Source organism: Mytilus galloprovincialis, chromosome 9 (assembly GCF_965363235.1).
Source record: "Mytilus galloprovincialis chromosome 9, xbMytGall1.hap1.1, whole genome shotgun sequence".
Lineage (NCBI taxonomy): Eukaryota > Metazoa > Mollusca > Bivalvia > Mytilida > Mytilidae > Mytilus > Mytilus galloprovincialis.
Genome location: NC_134846.1, coordinates 73,664,430 through 73,679,293, shown reverse-complemented (window position 1 = coordinate 73,679,293; position 14,864 = coordinate 73,664,430). Strand labels below are relative to the sequence as shown.

Genomic DNA, 14,864 nt, shown 5'->3' with positions numbered 1-14,864 from the left:
CTGTAAACCTAATGTGTTGTCAACATTCATTGAATGAAATACTACATTTGAATAGTTCAGGGAAAAATGTCTTTAATAAAAATGTAGAATTTAAATCACGCTTTTACCGAAGCACATCAAACTAATGGTACTTTAGAGAACCAAGAGCTTCCAAGGAAACAAAGGGTATTAACAGGCAAATCTTATACTAAAGGATCAAACACAATAAAATACACTAAAACTAGTATATATTTAAGTCATTGATTACAATGATTGTTATATGATCATTTAGTTTTATATATTTTATCAATGTAACAGAGTTTTGCTGATTCAAACAAACTTTTTATACTTCTTAAACGAAAATTTAAATGGCTTGTCACATAGCTCTTCACGGCTTGTCACATAGTCCGTCAAAGCTTGTCACACAGTTCGTCACGACTTGTCACACAGTTCGTCATGACTTGTCACACAGTCCGTCACGAATTGTCACACAGTCCGTCCCGAATTGTCACACAGTCCGTCACGACTTGTCACACAGTCCGTCACGGCTTGTCACACAGTTTGTCACGGCTGCAATACAGCCCTTCACGGCTTATCATATAGTCCGTCACGGTTTGTTACACAGTCCGTCACGGCTTGTCACACAGTTCGTCATGGCTGCAACATAGCCCTTCACGGCTTATCACATAGTCCGTCACGGCTTGTCACAAAGTCCGTCACGGCTTGTCACACAACTCTTCACGGCTTTTCACTTCATTTCAATCTAAATTAAACCCAGGAACCAAATTCACTTTATTGACATTGAGTTTAAGTTGTAACTCTACAAAGGAGAATCTACAATAATCAGTTCCTGTACTGTTATTTAACTGTTCTGGAATTGATTTGGTCAAAGTTATTATCGAGTGCAGATTAGACACCGGCACTTACAGTTGAAATAAGACAAGAGCAGTTTAACTTTAGTTTTAGGCAAGATCAGGTATAGTCTTGATTAGTCTTGATTAGGCTTGATACCGCCAAGAATAAATCTAACACAGGTCAGAGAAATTCATCTAGAATATTTTGAACACAATTCTATTTTACATTAAAGACAAAAATCAAGATAAATCTAGTAAATTCAGACTATTCCAGGAAGTAATTAAACACACTTTCCAATTCAGACTCTCCCTTGCTCGTAAATTTGTAAATTTAAAGGTTTTGTTTAATAAAATAGAGAATCGCCATTAGAGTTTAAAAAAAAAGACATTGTAAGAGTTTACGATTATTCCTTTTTTTTTTAAATCTTGCATACATTGCCCTAATTCAGTTATCAAACATCATGAATAATAACCCCATTCACAACACTATGAAAAAGTACAAGTAACCACTTATAACAAATCACCTCGATAGACAAATACGTCAACTGTCCGATCTTATTTCGGAAAACCATGTAAAACGCCAACATTCAATGTCAGATTTCAAATGATTATGAACAGAATAGAATGTAAAATTTATAGAATTTGATTGTCGAATTGGAAAGTCTCTGTTAAACTAAGAGTGATTTTGAAATATTACTAAATATTATATATCTTAAAATATATCGAGGTTTAATCATTGTATTGGACATATTCAACTTGACTTTTTAAAATCATACCGGAGAAATTAGATTGTGACATCTTGTACAAGATACAGACGATAAAGATATAAAATAATTCCGAAATGAAATATCAGCTAAACAAATCTGCAACAATAACAAAACCTTAATCTAAATGGAATTACAAATTCGTACAAGTTATGACACAAGTTTCATCTTTAATACAACGCTATTTGTTTACTTTAATACATAATTCAACATCCAAACCTCACTTCATTCATTCAAATGTATTGGCTTTCCCAGAAACATATTTTTAAAAACAGCAAACCCGTTGCCTTTCTTGTATGGTTTGCATGTTCACTGATCAGGAACATCAGATAATCTGACTGAATGTCTATATAACCATCTGAATTCACAGTTCTATACATCATAACAATAACCGACTTTTAAATTATTTACATATCTAGTATTATTTACCAAAGCATGCAAGGAATTATCAACTTAGATAATTAAACAAAAACAAGATAAAAGCGAATTAGTATTTTATTTTAAACGAATGTACTTAAATGTTTCGAATTATCTAGGTACAATCTACATTATGACCGATATAAGTAAATAAACTATAGAACTATGCTATGTAAATCGCCATGTCATAAAAGAATCCTATAGAAACGTTATAAGCTCGCACTCTAGATTACATTTTAAGCTCACCTGGCCCAAAGGGGTTTTTCTTATCACTTTCCGTCCGTCGTCCGTCGTCGTTAACTTTTAGAAAAATCTTCTCCTCTGAAACTACTGGGCAAAATTAAACCAAACTTGGCCACAATCATCATTGGGGTATCTAGTTTCATAAAATATGTCCGGTGATCCAGCCATCCAACCAAGAGGGCCGCCATGGCTAAAAATAGAACATAGGGGTAAAATGTAGTTTTTGGTTTATATCTGAAACCAAAGCATTTAGAGAAAATTTGACTTGGGGTAAAATTGTTTATCAGGTCAAGATCTATCTGCCCTAAATTTCAGATGCATCGGAGAACACTTTGTGCGGTTGCTGCCCCTAAATTGGTAATTTTAAGGAAACATTTTGCGGTTTTCGATTTGAACTTTTGATTTTGCTATTTGTTAAGGAACTTTACGTTTTGAATTTTCCTTGGAGTTCGTAATTTTTGTTATTTTCCTTTCTGAACCAAAAATCGATTCCCTCAACTGATATCCATGGACGGCATTACGTATTCCATATGTTTTCTCCGTTGCTTACGTAATAATAAAAGCGATAACCTCCCCTTCCCACATTCAAACAGATATAGTTGTTATAGCTAGAGTTTATGTCGTGTTAAGAAAAAAAACCAAGTGGATATGACAAACTGTATGTAAATAATTATTTGATTCTCAGATGGTATAACAAGTTGTGGCAGTGGAATTTAACAGTAATTTCCCGTTGGCTTGAGGAGACATGAAGCTCTATTTACCCTCGAAAAGTCATATTTCCCTCTGGCGATACTTTCAGGAAATATGAAGTTATTGATTGAACAAATCTTCATATATCCCTTTCACGAGGGAAATAAGTGTATAATATCCCATTGACATACATGTAATATCTGTTATATTCTATCTTTAGCTTTGTTAAAGATATTGATTTAGCTGTCATCACAATGTAAATTAATTAATGTTTAAAATTTGATTTTGTATTACATAACAGAACTTTACATTTAATACTCTTGTTAACACTTTGCTATCACTGTAAGATATACAGCCCTTAGGGATGTCACAAAAGATATCAAGATTTTATTCCAAGAAAATTTGTATAACCATGGAAGTATTATATGTCAATATTATACTTCCATTGTATTTCCAATTTCCAATTAATTGCTTAACAAAGAATTACGCATTTTCTTTTCAGGATGTTATAAATCTAACGGGTTTTGTGTGGGGGGTTTATGTTGCTAAATACTTAGTTTTCTGTGTAATGTTTTGTTATTGTTGCTTTTTGATTTTTGGTGGTTTTTCTTTTTGACCATGATATTTGTTTCTGTTTATGGACATGTAACTTGTTATTGTTCCTTTGGTATCATAGCCTGCTTTTTTATATAGAAATTGAATTGTTCAACTTGCAAACATACTTTTACATTCCATCAACAAGAACTGATACTTTCTTGGATACATTTTTAATTGAAAAATATCGTGAATAAAAAAAGGATGTACGTTGAAGTTTTGTTTTGCTATGTTAATACGGATAAACCTGTTCAAATATATTGATTGAATAGTGATTTAGACGATTAGTATGGGCATAAAGAAATATGTTTGTATTTTAAAGTTATAAATATCATATTATCATATCATCATTTGATCACTATGGCATTTAAAATTGGGTTCAAGTGCAATAGATAATATATAGATATTTTACTATTTATATTTACACAAATATTCTAGGAACTCCAATTTCGATGCCACTGATGGTGGAGATTGATTTCCCCGAGGGTATCACCAGCCCAGTAGTCAGCACTTTTTGTGCTGACATGAATTATCATTGATATGGTTATATTTATAAATTAACTGTTTACCAAATTTAGAATTTTTGAAATACTAAGGCTTTTCTACCTCAGGCATAGATTACCTTAGCTGGATTTGGCAAAACTTTTAGGAATTTTGGTCCTCAATGCTCTTCAATTTCGTACTTTATTTGACCTTTTTAACTTTTTTGGATTCGAGCGTCACTGATGAGTCTTTTGTAGTCTGGCGTATATACAAAATTTAGTCCTGGTATCTTTGATGAGTTTATTCTTTATAGTTTACCTATGAAATACAAATTGAACGATACGGGCACTTTGCAGCCTCTGGATGGGATTTAGATTTTTGTGTTTGATGATTATTTGGTTATCAACATATCCGCTGTGAAAGATAGGTAAGAAAAAAACGCGTAACACTAAAATAAGTACTTTCAACGCGTATTTATAATAACAAACAATATGTCAACATTCGTCATAACAAGAATTTTTTTTTCAATTTGTTTCAAAACAATTTACCGTTCTGTAACATAATTCTGGAAATTGTTTATCTATATCTAAAGCCGCTTATGAAACACAAACATTACTTTACGATAATGCATGCTGCCAACAAGGAAAAGTTATCAGCTTTTTACACTGTTTCAAGTTTTATGGTTGTTTTCAAGATAGCATAAAGTGTAAAATCACAAAAAAATATTGCTCCGACAAAAATTCTAAACGAAAAGTCCGTAATCAAATGGCAAAATCAAAGGATAAAACACATAAAACGAATGGACAACAACTGTCATATTCCGGACTTGGTACAGGCTTTTTTCAAGTGCAGAAATTGGTGGATTGAACCTGATTTTTCAGCGCTAAACCTCCCACTTGTACGACAGTCGCGTCAAATGTTTGAAATTTTTTAACTGTTGAGATATAAAGACAAATATGATTGTGAAAGGAAGAAAAATCAATAAGTTATTGCTATTTGCCATATTTGAACATTTTTCGTAGCTCTGTATTTACTTATTACTTCTTTTCTTTTATTTCTTTTGTAACAGGACCTCATATTAAAAATCTTAGATATATTGAAGTAGTATTTTAACCCTTTATCATTAAAAAAAAAAAAAAAACGATTTTAGCGTTTCTCAAGCTTACGACTCTTATTTTAGAAAAAAAGACTGGATTTTTAAGTCTTTCAAATTGTTTTCTTCAAAATATTGGCATTTGGAAACATACAGGTAATGCAGGTTTTAACAACTTTTTTTATGGATGCTTCTTAGCTATCTCCCTTTTAAAATGATACTTGATCTTTTAAATATCTTTAAAAAAAAACAAAAAGCAAAGCTTTATCTATTCATATTTTATGCACGACCATTCAAAATTCTCCTGAATTCAGCAAAATCATTCACGCTGCATAATTTTGTCCCTTTTCTTGTATACCACATTTTAGAACTGTTGTTTTGTTGATTCTAGCAGCTACTGAATTAGCTTGAAATTTCGTATACTAGTGGTTGTCAAGTAAAACAATTTCCAACTTGTTAATTTGTGTGTTTTCTATAATTCAGTTTGAAAAAAGCTGAAGCGAAGCGTTATTTTGAATACATGGGACCGCACTCACTGCAGTGTTGTTTTAAATTCCCGGAATCCGCATACATTTTGAAGATGGTTATACCACAGTTGATACAATTGATATCGCTAACAAGCCTGCGCGCATCTCATTTACACGATTTTGTGTGTATTTTTCTTGGAATATCCTGTGAAAAAAGTCATGTGTGATGTGTTATTACTAGTGAAAATGTTTTTAAAAAAAATAATTGTAACGAAAAAATTACAAGCAGTGATTATTTCATTCTTCCATACATATATTATTTAACTTACAATTAAGAGAGAAAAGACAATTTAAATTATATTCTCAGTCTTTAAACTTTATGTTAGATTCATTCTTATTGTGTAACCTTTACGTGAGTGTTTCTGTTGAAGCACTGAGTGTTTATGAACCCAGAACTACTAAAGACCTAATTCATTGATAAAATCTGCTTTATATTTAGTGGTGATCACGACAATAGCAGGTCATTATGTAATAAAAACTAAACTTTCAAATGCATTCTTGCTGTGGATAAAATCAAATTCACTCATATCACAAACGAAATACTCTTTTTATTGTAACCTTTTTGGTTTTCAGCGATATCACGTTTATTTTCAGACAAATGATACGCGTTCATCAAATTGTATTTCCGTAATGTTATGTCATTTATGTATAAGCATATTTAATACTGCTTGAACACGAATTCAATGGAAGTATATAGAGGCCATTCTTTTCGTAAGATGTGGTTTGAAATTTCCTTCTGTAGTTAAATACAAAAGAAGCTTTTAATGCCTATCAAATGAGTTGCGTTTTTTTCAAAAAATATAAATATGTTTGCATAAAAAACACCAACGTGTGAATGAAAAATTAGATCTTATTAGGTAAAATGAGTAGTCAGATCTCGGGACACTGTGTGCAAACGTCTAAGAAGTCGCAAATATTGGTCTAATCATCAGCATAGTCCACCAAAGTACACAAAGTAAAAACATTCAGCCAATATTTGTCTGGTAATGTATTTTAATAACATTACTTCCGCAACCGAGTGTTTCACCCGCTTAGTTGCAATTGATTTGGAAATGACAAAATTTAACCGATACATTATGTAAACTCTTTACATTATAGATATTTAAACATTACAAACAATCATAATTCCTACAGTCAAGTATAATCCTTTACAGTCTGGGCTGTTTGCTTGTTTTAATAGAAACACAAAGGATATGCGGTATCTATCCATGACACAAAATTAGTATAGATGCAGTAAAAAAAACCGCACAAAAAAAAAAGAAATACCTTTGGTTAGTTACGTGTTTCATAATTCGCACTTATCTTTATACGAGCATTCTTAATATTAGAGTTTCATTTACAAATGTCCTAGAAAGAAAATGGAATTTATTTTGGAAAGAAGGTACTTTGAATCGATCATATATGTTTTTTTTTTTATTTATGACTCAATTTTGCGACCAGATTGAGAACGAATCGATTGCTCTGGTACATGAATTTTCAACAGTATAAGATATGATGATAGAATACGACTGCCAAATCAAACAACAAGTCTCTAAAACACAAGAAGGAAAGCATTTATTCATTACTTCTACAATGTACTATAGGGTTCACAACGTCCTATTAATCTAACCCCTCTTTTTTAACCGAAGATGACTTTTTTCTAACGCAAAGCAAATATAACAACAAGATTGTTGCAACCATGAACTTAATGTTTTGTTTTGGTTAGATCAAGAGAAGGATTTAAGTTGGCCCAAATATCTTTTATTCACTTATTTGGATTTATTCAAAGCTAACAGTTTCTAGTCAAGGGGTGACTCAAAACGTCGGCCGTTCGGACATGTTTGACTTCCTAACATGCAACAAGCAATCAAAATGAAAAGATGCCTTTACTGACATTGATATTAAAATTTAACGAATGAAAACTGGGTTTTTAAAATTAAATCAAATGAAAAGAATAGAAAACAGTATGAAAGTTTAACGACGAATGGAACTTAACGTCAATAATCCATTGTCTATATGTTAAAAGGTTTATAAAAAAAGAACAATTACAAATAAAACTATTGTTTGCAGCAAAGAGTACATTTCACACATCATATTCGTTTGTTGTGTTTGTAATTTTTATTTTGCCATTTGATAAAGGACTTTGCGTTTTGAATTTTTGGTATTTTTGCAATTTTACTTTTAACCTGAAATTAATTTTCTATTAATTAAGTTGTTATAAACTGTTGCGAAAGCTTCAGATTTTTTACGTAAACTAATTCGTTAACTGGCACCACATAGAACAGTAACATGTTTAGATTGAAACAACAAATAATGTTTTAAGGCATGGCGATTAACCGCGTTTAACTCTGGGTTTATTATCCATTTCTCCGAAATAAAGTTACATTTTTAATGTTAGAAATAGTTTTGTAAGAAGGTAGAATTACGTAACAATCTAGGAACATTAATGCCAGAATGTTTTGCAAACACATTATTATTTCTAAGATAAATACTCATTAGGGACATATCTAATGGCATAGTTCAACCAGATCTCACAAATATTTTCCCTTTTATCATCAATTTTCAATTTCATTGATCAATTGTAAGAAAAATATAATTTGACGATGAGTTGTTGATTGACATTTGGGCATGAGGGTTGTTGATTGAAAATTATCATGCAGTGGTACTGTCATTAATCTTTAACTGGTGAACCATAGAATTGAATCGTAATGATACAGAAAGCTTGGCGGCGTTATATATGTTCAATGTTGGTATATAATAGTCAGACTCTGAAGTAGCAGGTACAGGAAAGAATGCTTTCAAGAATGGCGTTAAATATAACATTAAAATTAATAAATTGATATTTTGCCAATTTGGGTCCGATTAGATTCTGTATAAAGAATATCAATTTAGAAGTAATTTTCCAAAAGAGACCCCAAATAATAATTGAAAAGCAAAGGAAAAGTTAAAAAGATTTGATTTAACGAAAATTGAAAACTCTTAATGCGAATCTATTATAATCAAATCAGCATATTTTGTATAGGATATGAGTGAGTCATAATTGCATGGATTTCTTTATATCTCGTTTTGATTTCAGTTTTTTCCCTCGTAAAGTGTAGACAAATGACAATTTCCGCAATTGTAAAACGAATGCAGTTTTCAAAAGCAATAACAATTGCCACCTCAATTGCTTGATGAATAGTTGCACTGAACATCACTAAAATGAATTATTTTATAGTTTTGTTTTCAAATAAAAAAAAACAGTTCTGTCAATTGGTTTTCCACTATGACGTACGAAAGAACGATCCAACAAAAGGGGAGATATGACAAGAGCCATTATTTGGCCCAAGAACTTTCAAAAATAGTAAAATAACTCGTCATTAACTTGTTAAAATTGACATATAGATTACAAAACATGCCATTAAACAAATAGTTTTTGGTCAAAATAGATATGAGCCAAGGTATTAGCCATAAAAATAGTTTTCACACATTAACATCTATTATGTAAATTGCATTATGTAGCGAAATGTCTGTTAGATGATGGCCTTTTCTCAAATCTAAAATATCAATCTCAAAATGCAGTTTGGCACAAAATACATATTGAGTTTGAAGCCTGAATGCGAATATATAAAACAAAATTCAAAACTTCAATACTGATATTGATCTGACAGATATCTTATTAACATTTGAGTGTTGGTTTATAACCATGATAGATTAATGGTACTTTACTATTTTCGAATTCAAGGTGCCTAAAGGTGGCAATATCATAGCTTTTCCTTAATTAATGCACGATAAACGGAAGAGCTGAAACAATTGCCACTAAACAAATATTTAATACTAACAAGAATTTTTTTTGTGTAATGTGTTTATTGGCAAAAACTACATATGTAAATAATCATAGTAAGTAAGTAAATAATAATGAGGTTAAGAAAAGAAAATCTAACCTGGGCAGCGTGGATTTGGTAGATATTTTAGTACGCAAAAGTTTACTTGTATAGTCATTCTATTGGTTGGAGCCAGGGGTTCCAGCAGGAGTACAATCTTTGCAATGTACAAGAATTAACCAATAGTTTTGTTTGAATTTACACACCACACACAACCTTTCGATTCATAATCATCTGGTGTTCTAGATTTAAATTGGTAAATTTTTCAAATAATATGAAAACGTTTATCTAATTTTGGCCGAATTATCACTTTTCCTGAACGTTTGATTATGTTCGATGATGACGTTCAATTTTCTTCATTACCACTGATCCTGCTATTATGACTTATACAAAAAAACGACAATACCTGATGATGTCACATAGAAAGCATACGATCATTATGCATGTAAAATCTTTAGAGAAATAGATTTTACCGGTGTGTCTCGTACGATTTAATTACATAAAATTCAGTCTTTTGCCGGATTAAATTTTTAGTCAATGACAATTCTAATGTGATACAAAAATGTGCCAAAACCTGCAAACTTATTCTAGACTAGACCGTAAAAGACGTTTTTATATCAATACAAGATGCAGATATGTTTTATGATTTACATTTGGTTTTGTATTATCTTTTTGAAATGTGTAAATACTAGTTCCTTTGTAATCCATTTGCAATCCAGATGCAATTGTACAACTCTCGTCCACTATTTAAATAACCTATAGGGTAAGCGAATTGAGTAATTCCTTAGCAAAAGCTGAACCTTGGGTGCAATTCCACATTCAATATGTCCATTACCTTACACTATAAACCGTTTAATTAGGCTATATTAAACTAAATTCGTTATAAGAGTTATGTCTTCTCGTCTGCTTGATCTAGGGCTGTAACATATTTCATGATGTATGTGGCCATGTAGATAGAATACATAACAGATGTACCGTTTCTTTCAAGGATAACATAAATTATTCATAAAGCAATTCCAGAAACATATGTCGTTAGCAATGACATCAAACTTTTATGTCATTTGATAAGTGCATGGACCGACACCGCTGCTGATCTACTAGCAGTTCAATAGATCCCTTCCGCTTAGAAACCTATGCAGTCTTGGTTTAAATGATACATTTGGATTAAAAGTTTGCAATTTATACAATACAATACAATAATTCTATTGTCAATTAAACACGCCCGCAGGGTAGAGTAATTGCAAACAATTTATTACAATAATTAGAGTTGATTGATGATGATTGGTAATAAATACTATTGGACCCAAACTCAGATTGAATTTCCCACAAGCTAGGTTGTCCATGAACTCTTTAAGCTTTTCTATGTTGACAAGTTTTGATACTTCTAAGTATTTAATGATATCATATATAATGACGGATGGACACGGAACACATTTTCAAATCAGAGGTTACTGACTAAAAGCAAATTGCCGACAAACATCACTGTTTCAGTCATACAACAGGTGCTTTGTTGGCTACCACTGACCAAATTAAAACGTCTGATGTTGGTCAAAACAATGTGTCTTGGTGCATAGAAAATAATAGGATCATATTCATAAAAAACAACAATCATTACGTTATTAATTATAAATTAATCACATAGATGTATTTTTTTTTATTTATCATTACCGAAGTATTAGGTACATAGGTACAGCTGATCCCCCCCCCCAAGTCGAATTTGAGTGTCGCATTTCCTAAGCTTCGGTTTTTGTTATTTCGGTCCCTAATTTGATTGAAACTGTACGCAACATTTTCTTCAACAATTTGTGAGCGAAATGAACTAAACAAAGATTTTTATCTACTCTTAATTGTTGACAAACAGTGGACACAAAACAAATTTCAGTAAGCAAATGGCTGTCCTTAACTATGAAAAAAGTAAAAAAAAAAAACGAACTGCAAGGAAAATTTAAAACAGAAAGTCCACAAATCAAAAGCTCAAACACATCAAACGAATGGAAAAAAACCGTCATATTCCTGACTTGGTATAGACATTTTCTTATGTTGAAAATGGTGGACTAAACCTGGTTTTATAGCTACATAAACCTCTAATCCCAATTAGATATGCAATTAAATATCCATCCTGTACAAAAGTACATGTTATATTTATACCACTTCTACAATATATTCATAGGCTGGCCTATAAAATAGTTTTCCTATATGCTTAATTAACCGGTATAAAACAAGGATTATAAGAAATCGGTAATGATATAAGAGTTATACTAATATCAACAGTTCATCGGTTAACCAATCAATGTAGAGGTGTTACAACCCTTACAAATAAATGACCACGTAAAGTATTAACCAAGGCCAATTGCTTTTTAATTTAGCGTAATGGTTTATCTATCAGCGTTCAGATTGATACTCATTCGAACTGAATTGATAGACATAACAAGCTTAAGCTATGGCTATGTCATCAGACAGAATTTTCTGCTGTTTAAAATATGCATCGATGTTACTGTAGTAATGATCAGTCAAATTATGGAAATATGTATAAGCATTGATATTCAATGTTTCTCAAAAACAAGTTTAGGATTTTATGCGATAGATATATTTTTGAAACATTAATTGCATCTCATAAAAATATATACGAAAGTTATAATGTATTTTGAAAAGTCGTTTTGGCACACTTGATGTCAAAAGACGTAAATTCTATTTAGGCTTCATCAGTCAGAAAAATTAGTTTCAAGAATTCACTAATGCTTATTTGTCTGGAAACACTGTAGCAGCAAGCATTAGCTTTCTCGGTCTAGACTACTAAGATAATCACTTCACCTCAAGACCGTTGAAAGATGTATGCTCGATAACAGTTAGTAAAATCCATTAAACAATGACCATATGAAGCCAAAACGATGGTCTAATACGCTGATGTTTGTTACAATAGTCTTAATAGTCTTGATGAAATAAAGTATTAGCCGTGGACGTGATGTCATCACATTTGTAATATTTTATATCTGACTATGTCTTTAGTTTTCTATGTTGTGTCTTCTGTACTATTAATTGTCTGCTTGTCTTTTTAATTTTTAGCCATGGCGTTGTCAGTTTATTTTCTATCTATGAGTTTAACTGTCTCTCTGGTATATTTCGTCCCTCTTTTACAGTATAGATAATAATTGATGCTAAGATGAGTTAAGTCATAAAACAATTGTTTAATAATTAAGATAATGACACATCAAAATAGACCTTGCACAAAGAACGTCTAATCAGCAATTAATTTTTAAGTTTTATGATTTCCCCATAATACTCATGATCTTTTTCTATGAAAATCATCATTGGTCTTTTGATAAAATAACAGGTACACAAAATTTATAACAGTTTTCTGCATGTGTTTGTGAAACACAGACAGATAACTCTGCAGGTTAGAGCATTCAAAGGCATTTTAACAAAGTCGTGGAGCCTATTTTTGCGCCTGTCCCAAGTCAGGAGCCTCTGGCTTTTGTTAGTCTTGTATTATTTTAACTTTTAGTTTCTTGTGTACAATTTGGAGTTTAGTATGGCGTTCATTATCACTGAACTAGTATATATTTGTTTAGGGACCAACTGAAGGACGCCTCCGGGTGCTGGAATTTCTCGTTGCATTAAAGACCAGTTGGTGACCTTCTGCTGTTGTCTGCTCTATGGTCGGGTTGTTGTCTCTTTGGCACATTCCCCATTTCCATTCTCAATTTTATAAAAAAATCCAATGTTAACAAACACAAATGAATTCTGCATTCGTAACATTGCTGCATGGAACCGTTTGGTCGAGAAACGACCACAAACTAAGTGTAATAATGTACATTTCTCTATTAACACCATTCAGTAACAAAAAGCATTCTTTAATAACGATGATATTGTTTTCAGAAATCCCGATATCATAGAGTTCAGTGGTTGTATTGTTCTGTTCTGTTGAACCTCATCTACCTTGGTTTTTTATATTTCTTCAATGCAAACCCACGTGCCTGATTATTTATGGAAAGAGTTATACCAGTATGTATCATATATTTTTAACCTCGTTTCTACTACACGCCGCATGTAAACACCGGCATATGAATTGCTATGAGCAACATAAGCGCTGTTCCGTTGCTTTTTGAATGATTTTTTTGCTGTTCATTTACTGATTTTGTCTCATACATTAATACCAAAAAATCGTTTGTTTTTCTGTTACAAAACATTGGCTTATCATATGTTACAGTTTCATAGGGTAAACATAAGAGGTACTGGGAACGAGCTTACATTCAAATTGATTAAATCAAAAATGTGGTTTCAACTAAATTACTAACCAGCTTCTTTTCCCTCTTTAATCCCCAAACGTAAATTCATTCCCTCTCATTATACACTGTTTGAATTGCGTATTGAAATAACAATTACGACTTTCTACATAAACAATTCCACATTTGATTAAATACTTTATTTATTTAGATTACTGGAATTGTTTACAGATAAAAGAAAACCATAGGGAAGCTGATTTTTAATTATTAACATTGTGAAATCAAAAGATATTAATCATTTTTGAAAATTAACCAATCAGTCGATGTATAATATTAATGGTTAGAATACCATTTATTTCCACCGTATATAATAGACTGACAGATCATTGACCAAGTAGATGAAGGATCAACTGAGTGTCAGCAGTGATAATGTAGTGGACTTAACAAACTTTGATGTATGATATACCAGCCATTAACCGTATACCTCAGCTTTTTGGCTGAAGGGAACTTTTTATGAATTGTTAAATTCTGTGTATAAGATCGTTTGAAATTGTATGAAAGCAAAATTAAACTGTTTTAGTTAACAGTAAATATCCCTATGGATATGATTATTGAATAAGACCACACATACTCTATATAATCTAAAACATTATCAATTTCCTTTTTGTAGATAAATAGACGGAGAAAATACTACTACAGACATCACTAATGATTGACTGGGAAGTACCTATAGGTTACCAATCAGAACTATCAGAGGTGTTCAAAATCCGATAATGATGTCGTATGAACAAACTATTGAAGTTAAATTTAAAAGTAATATAAGAGACAATGTTTGTCCTTGGTTGAATCATTCGAACTGTTGATATCCGCAGGAAGTATGGATATATCGAGATTATTTAACGTTGTAGAACTATTCACTTGGAACATAGAATTATTGATGATTATTTCCCGTGATTGCATGGATACCTGATAGTTTAAAGTAATGTCTTCGTTGCTCGGACAAACATTTTTCGTCTGTTCAGTTGTTTTTTCTAGTATTGGTAAGTCCATATTTTTGTCTTCTCATAAAAATGTCTGCAAAGTTTAAAATAATTAGAGCAAAATCAAACATGTCTGCATTAACTATTTTTATAAATTAAAATATGTTTGAAATTT

General features: G+C 31.5%; 1 protein-coding gene across 1 annotated transcript in view; it reads left to right on the top strand.

Annotated features, from left to right (window-relative positions):
* Nucleotides 1-13,978: 13,978 nt before the first annotated feature.
* Nucleotides 13,979-14,864, top strand: part of LOC143045900 (neuronal acetylcholine receptor subunit beta-3-like) — a 52,406-nt gene continuing 51,520 nt past the window's right edge. Inside the window, exon 1 of the mRNA XM_076218728.1 lies at nt 13,979-14,749. Within this exon, the coding sequence (XP_076074843.1) occupies nt 14,692-14,749 (58 nt within the window). The 5' untranslated portion in view covers nt 13,979-14,691. The remainder of the gene's footprint in view (nt 14,750-14,864) is intronic.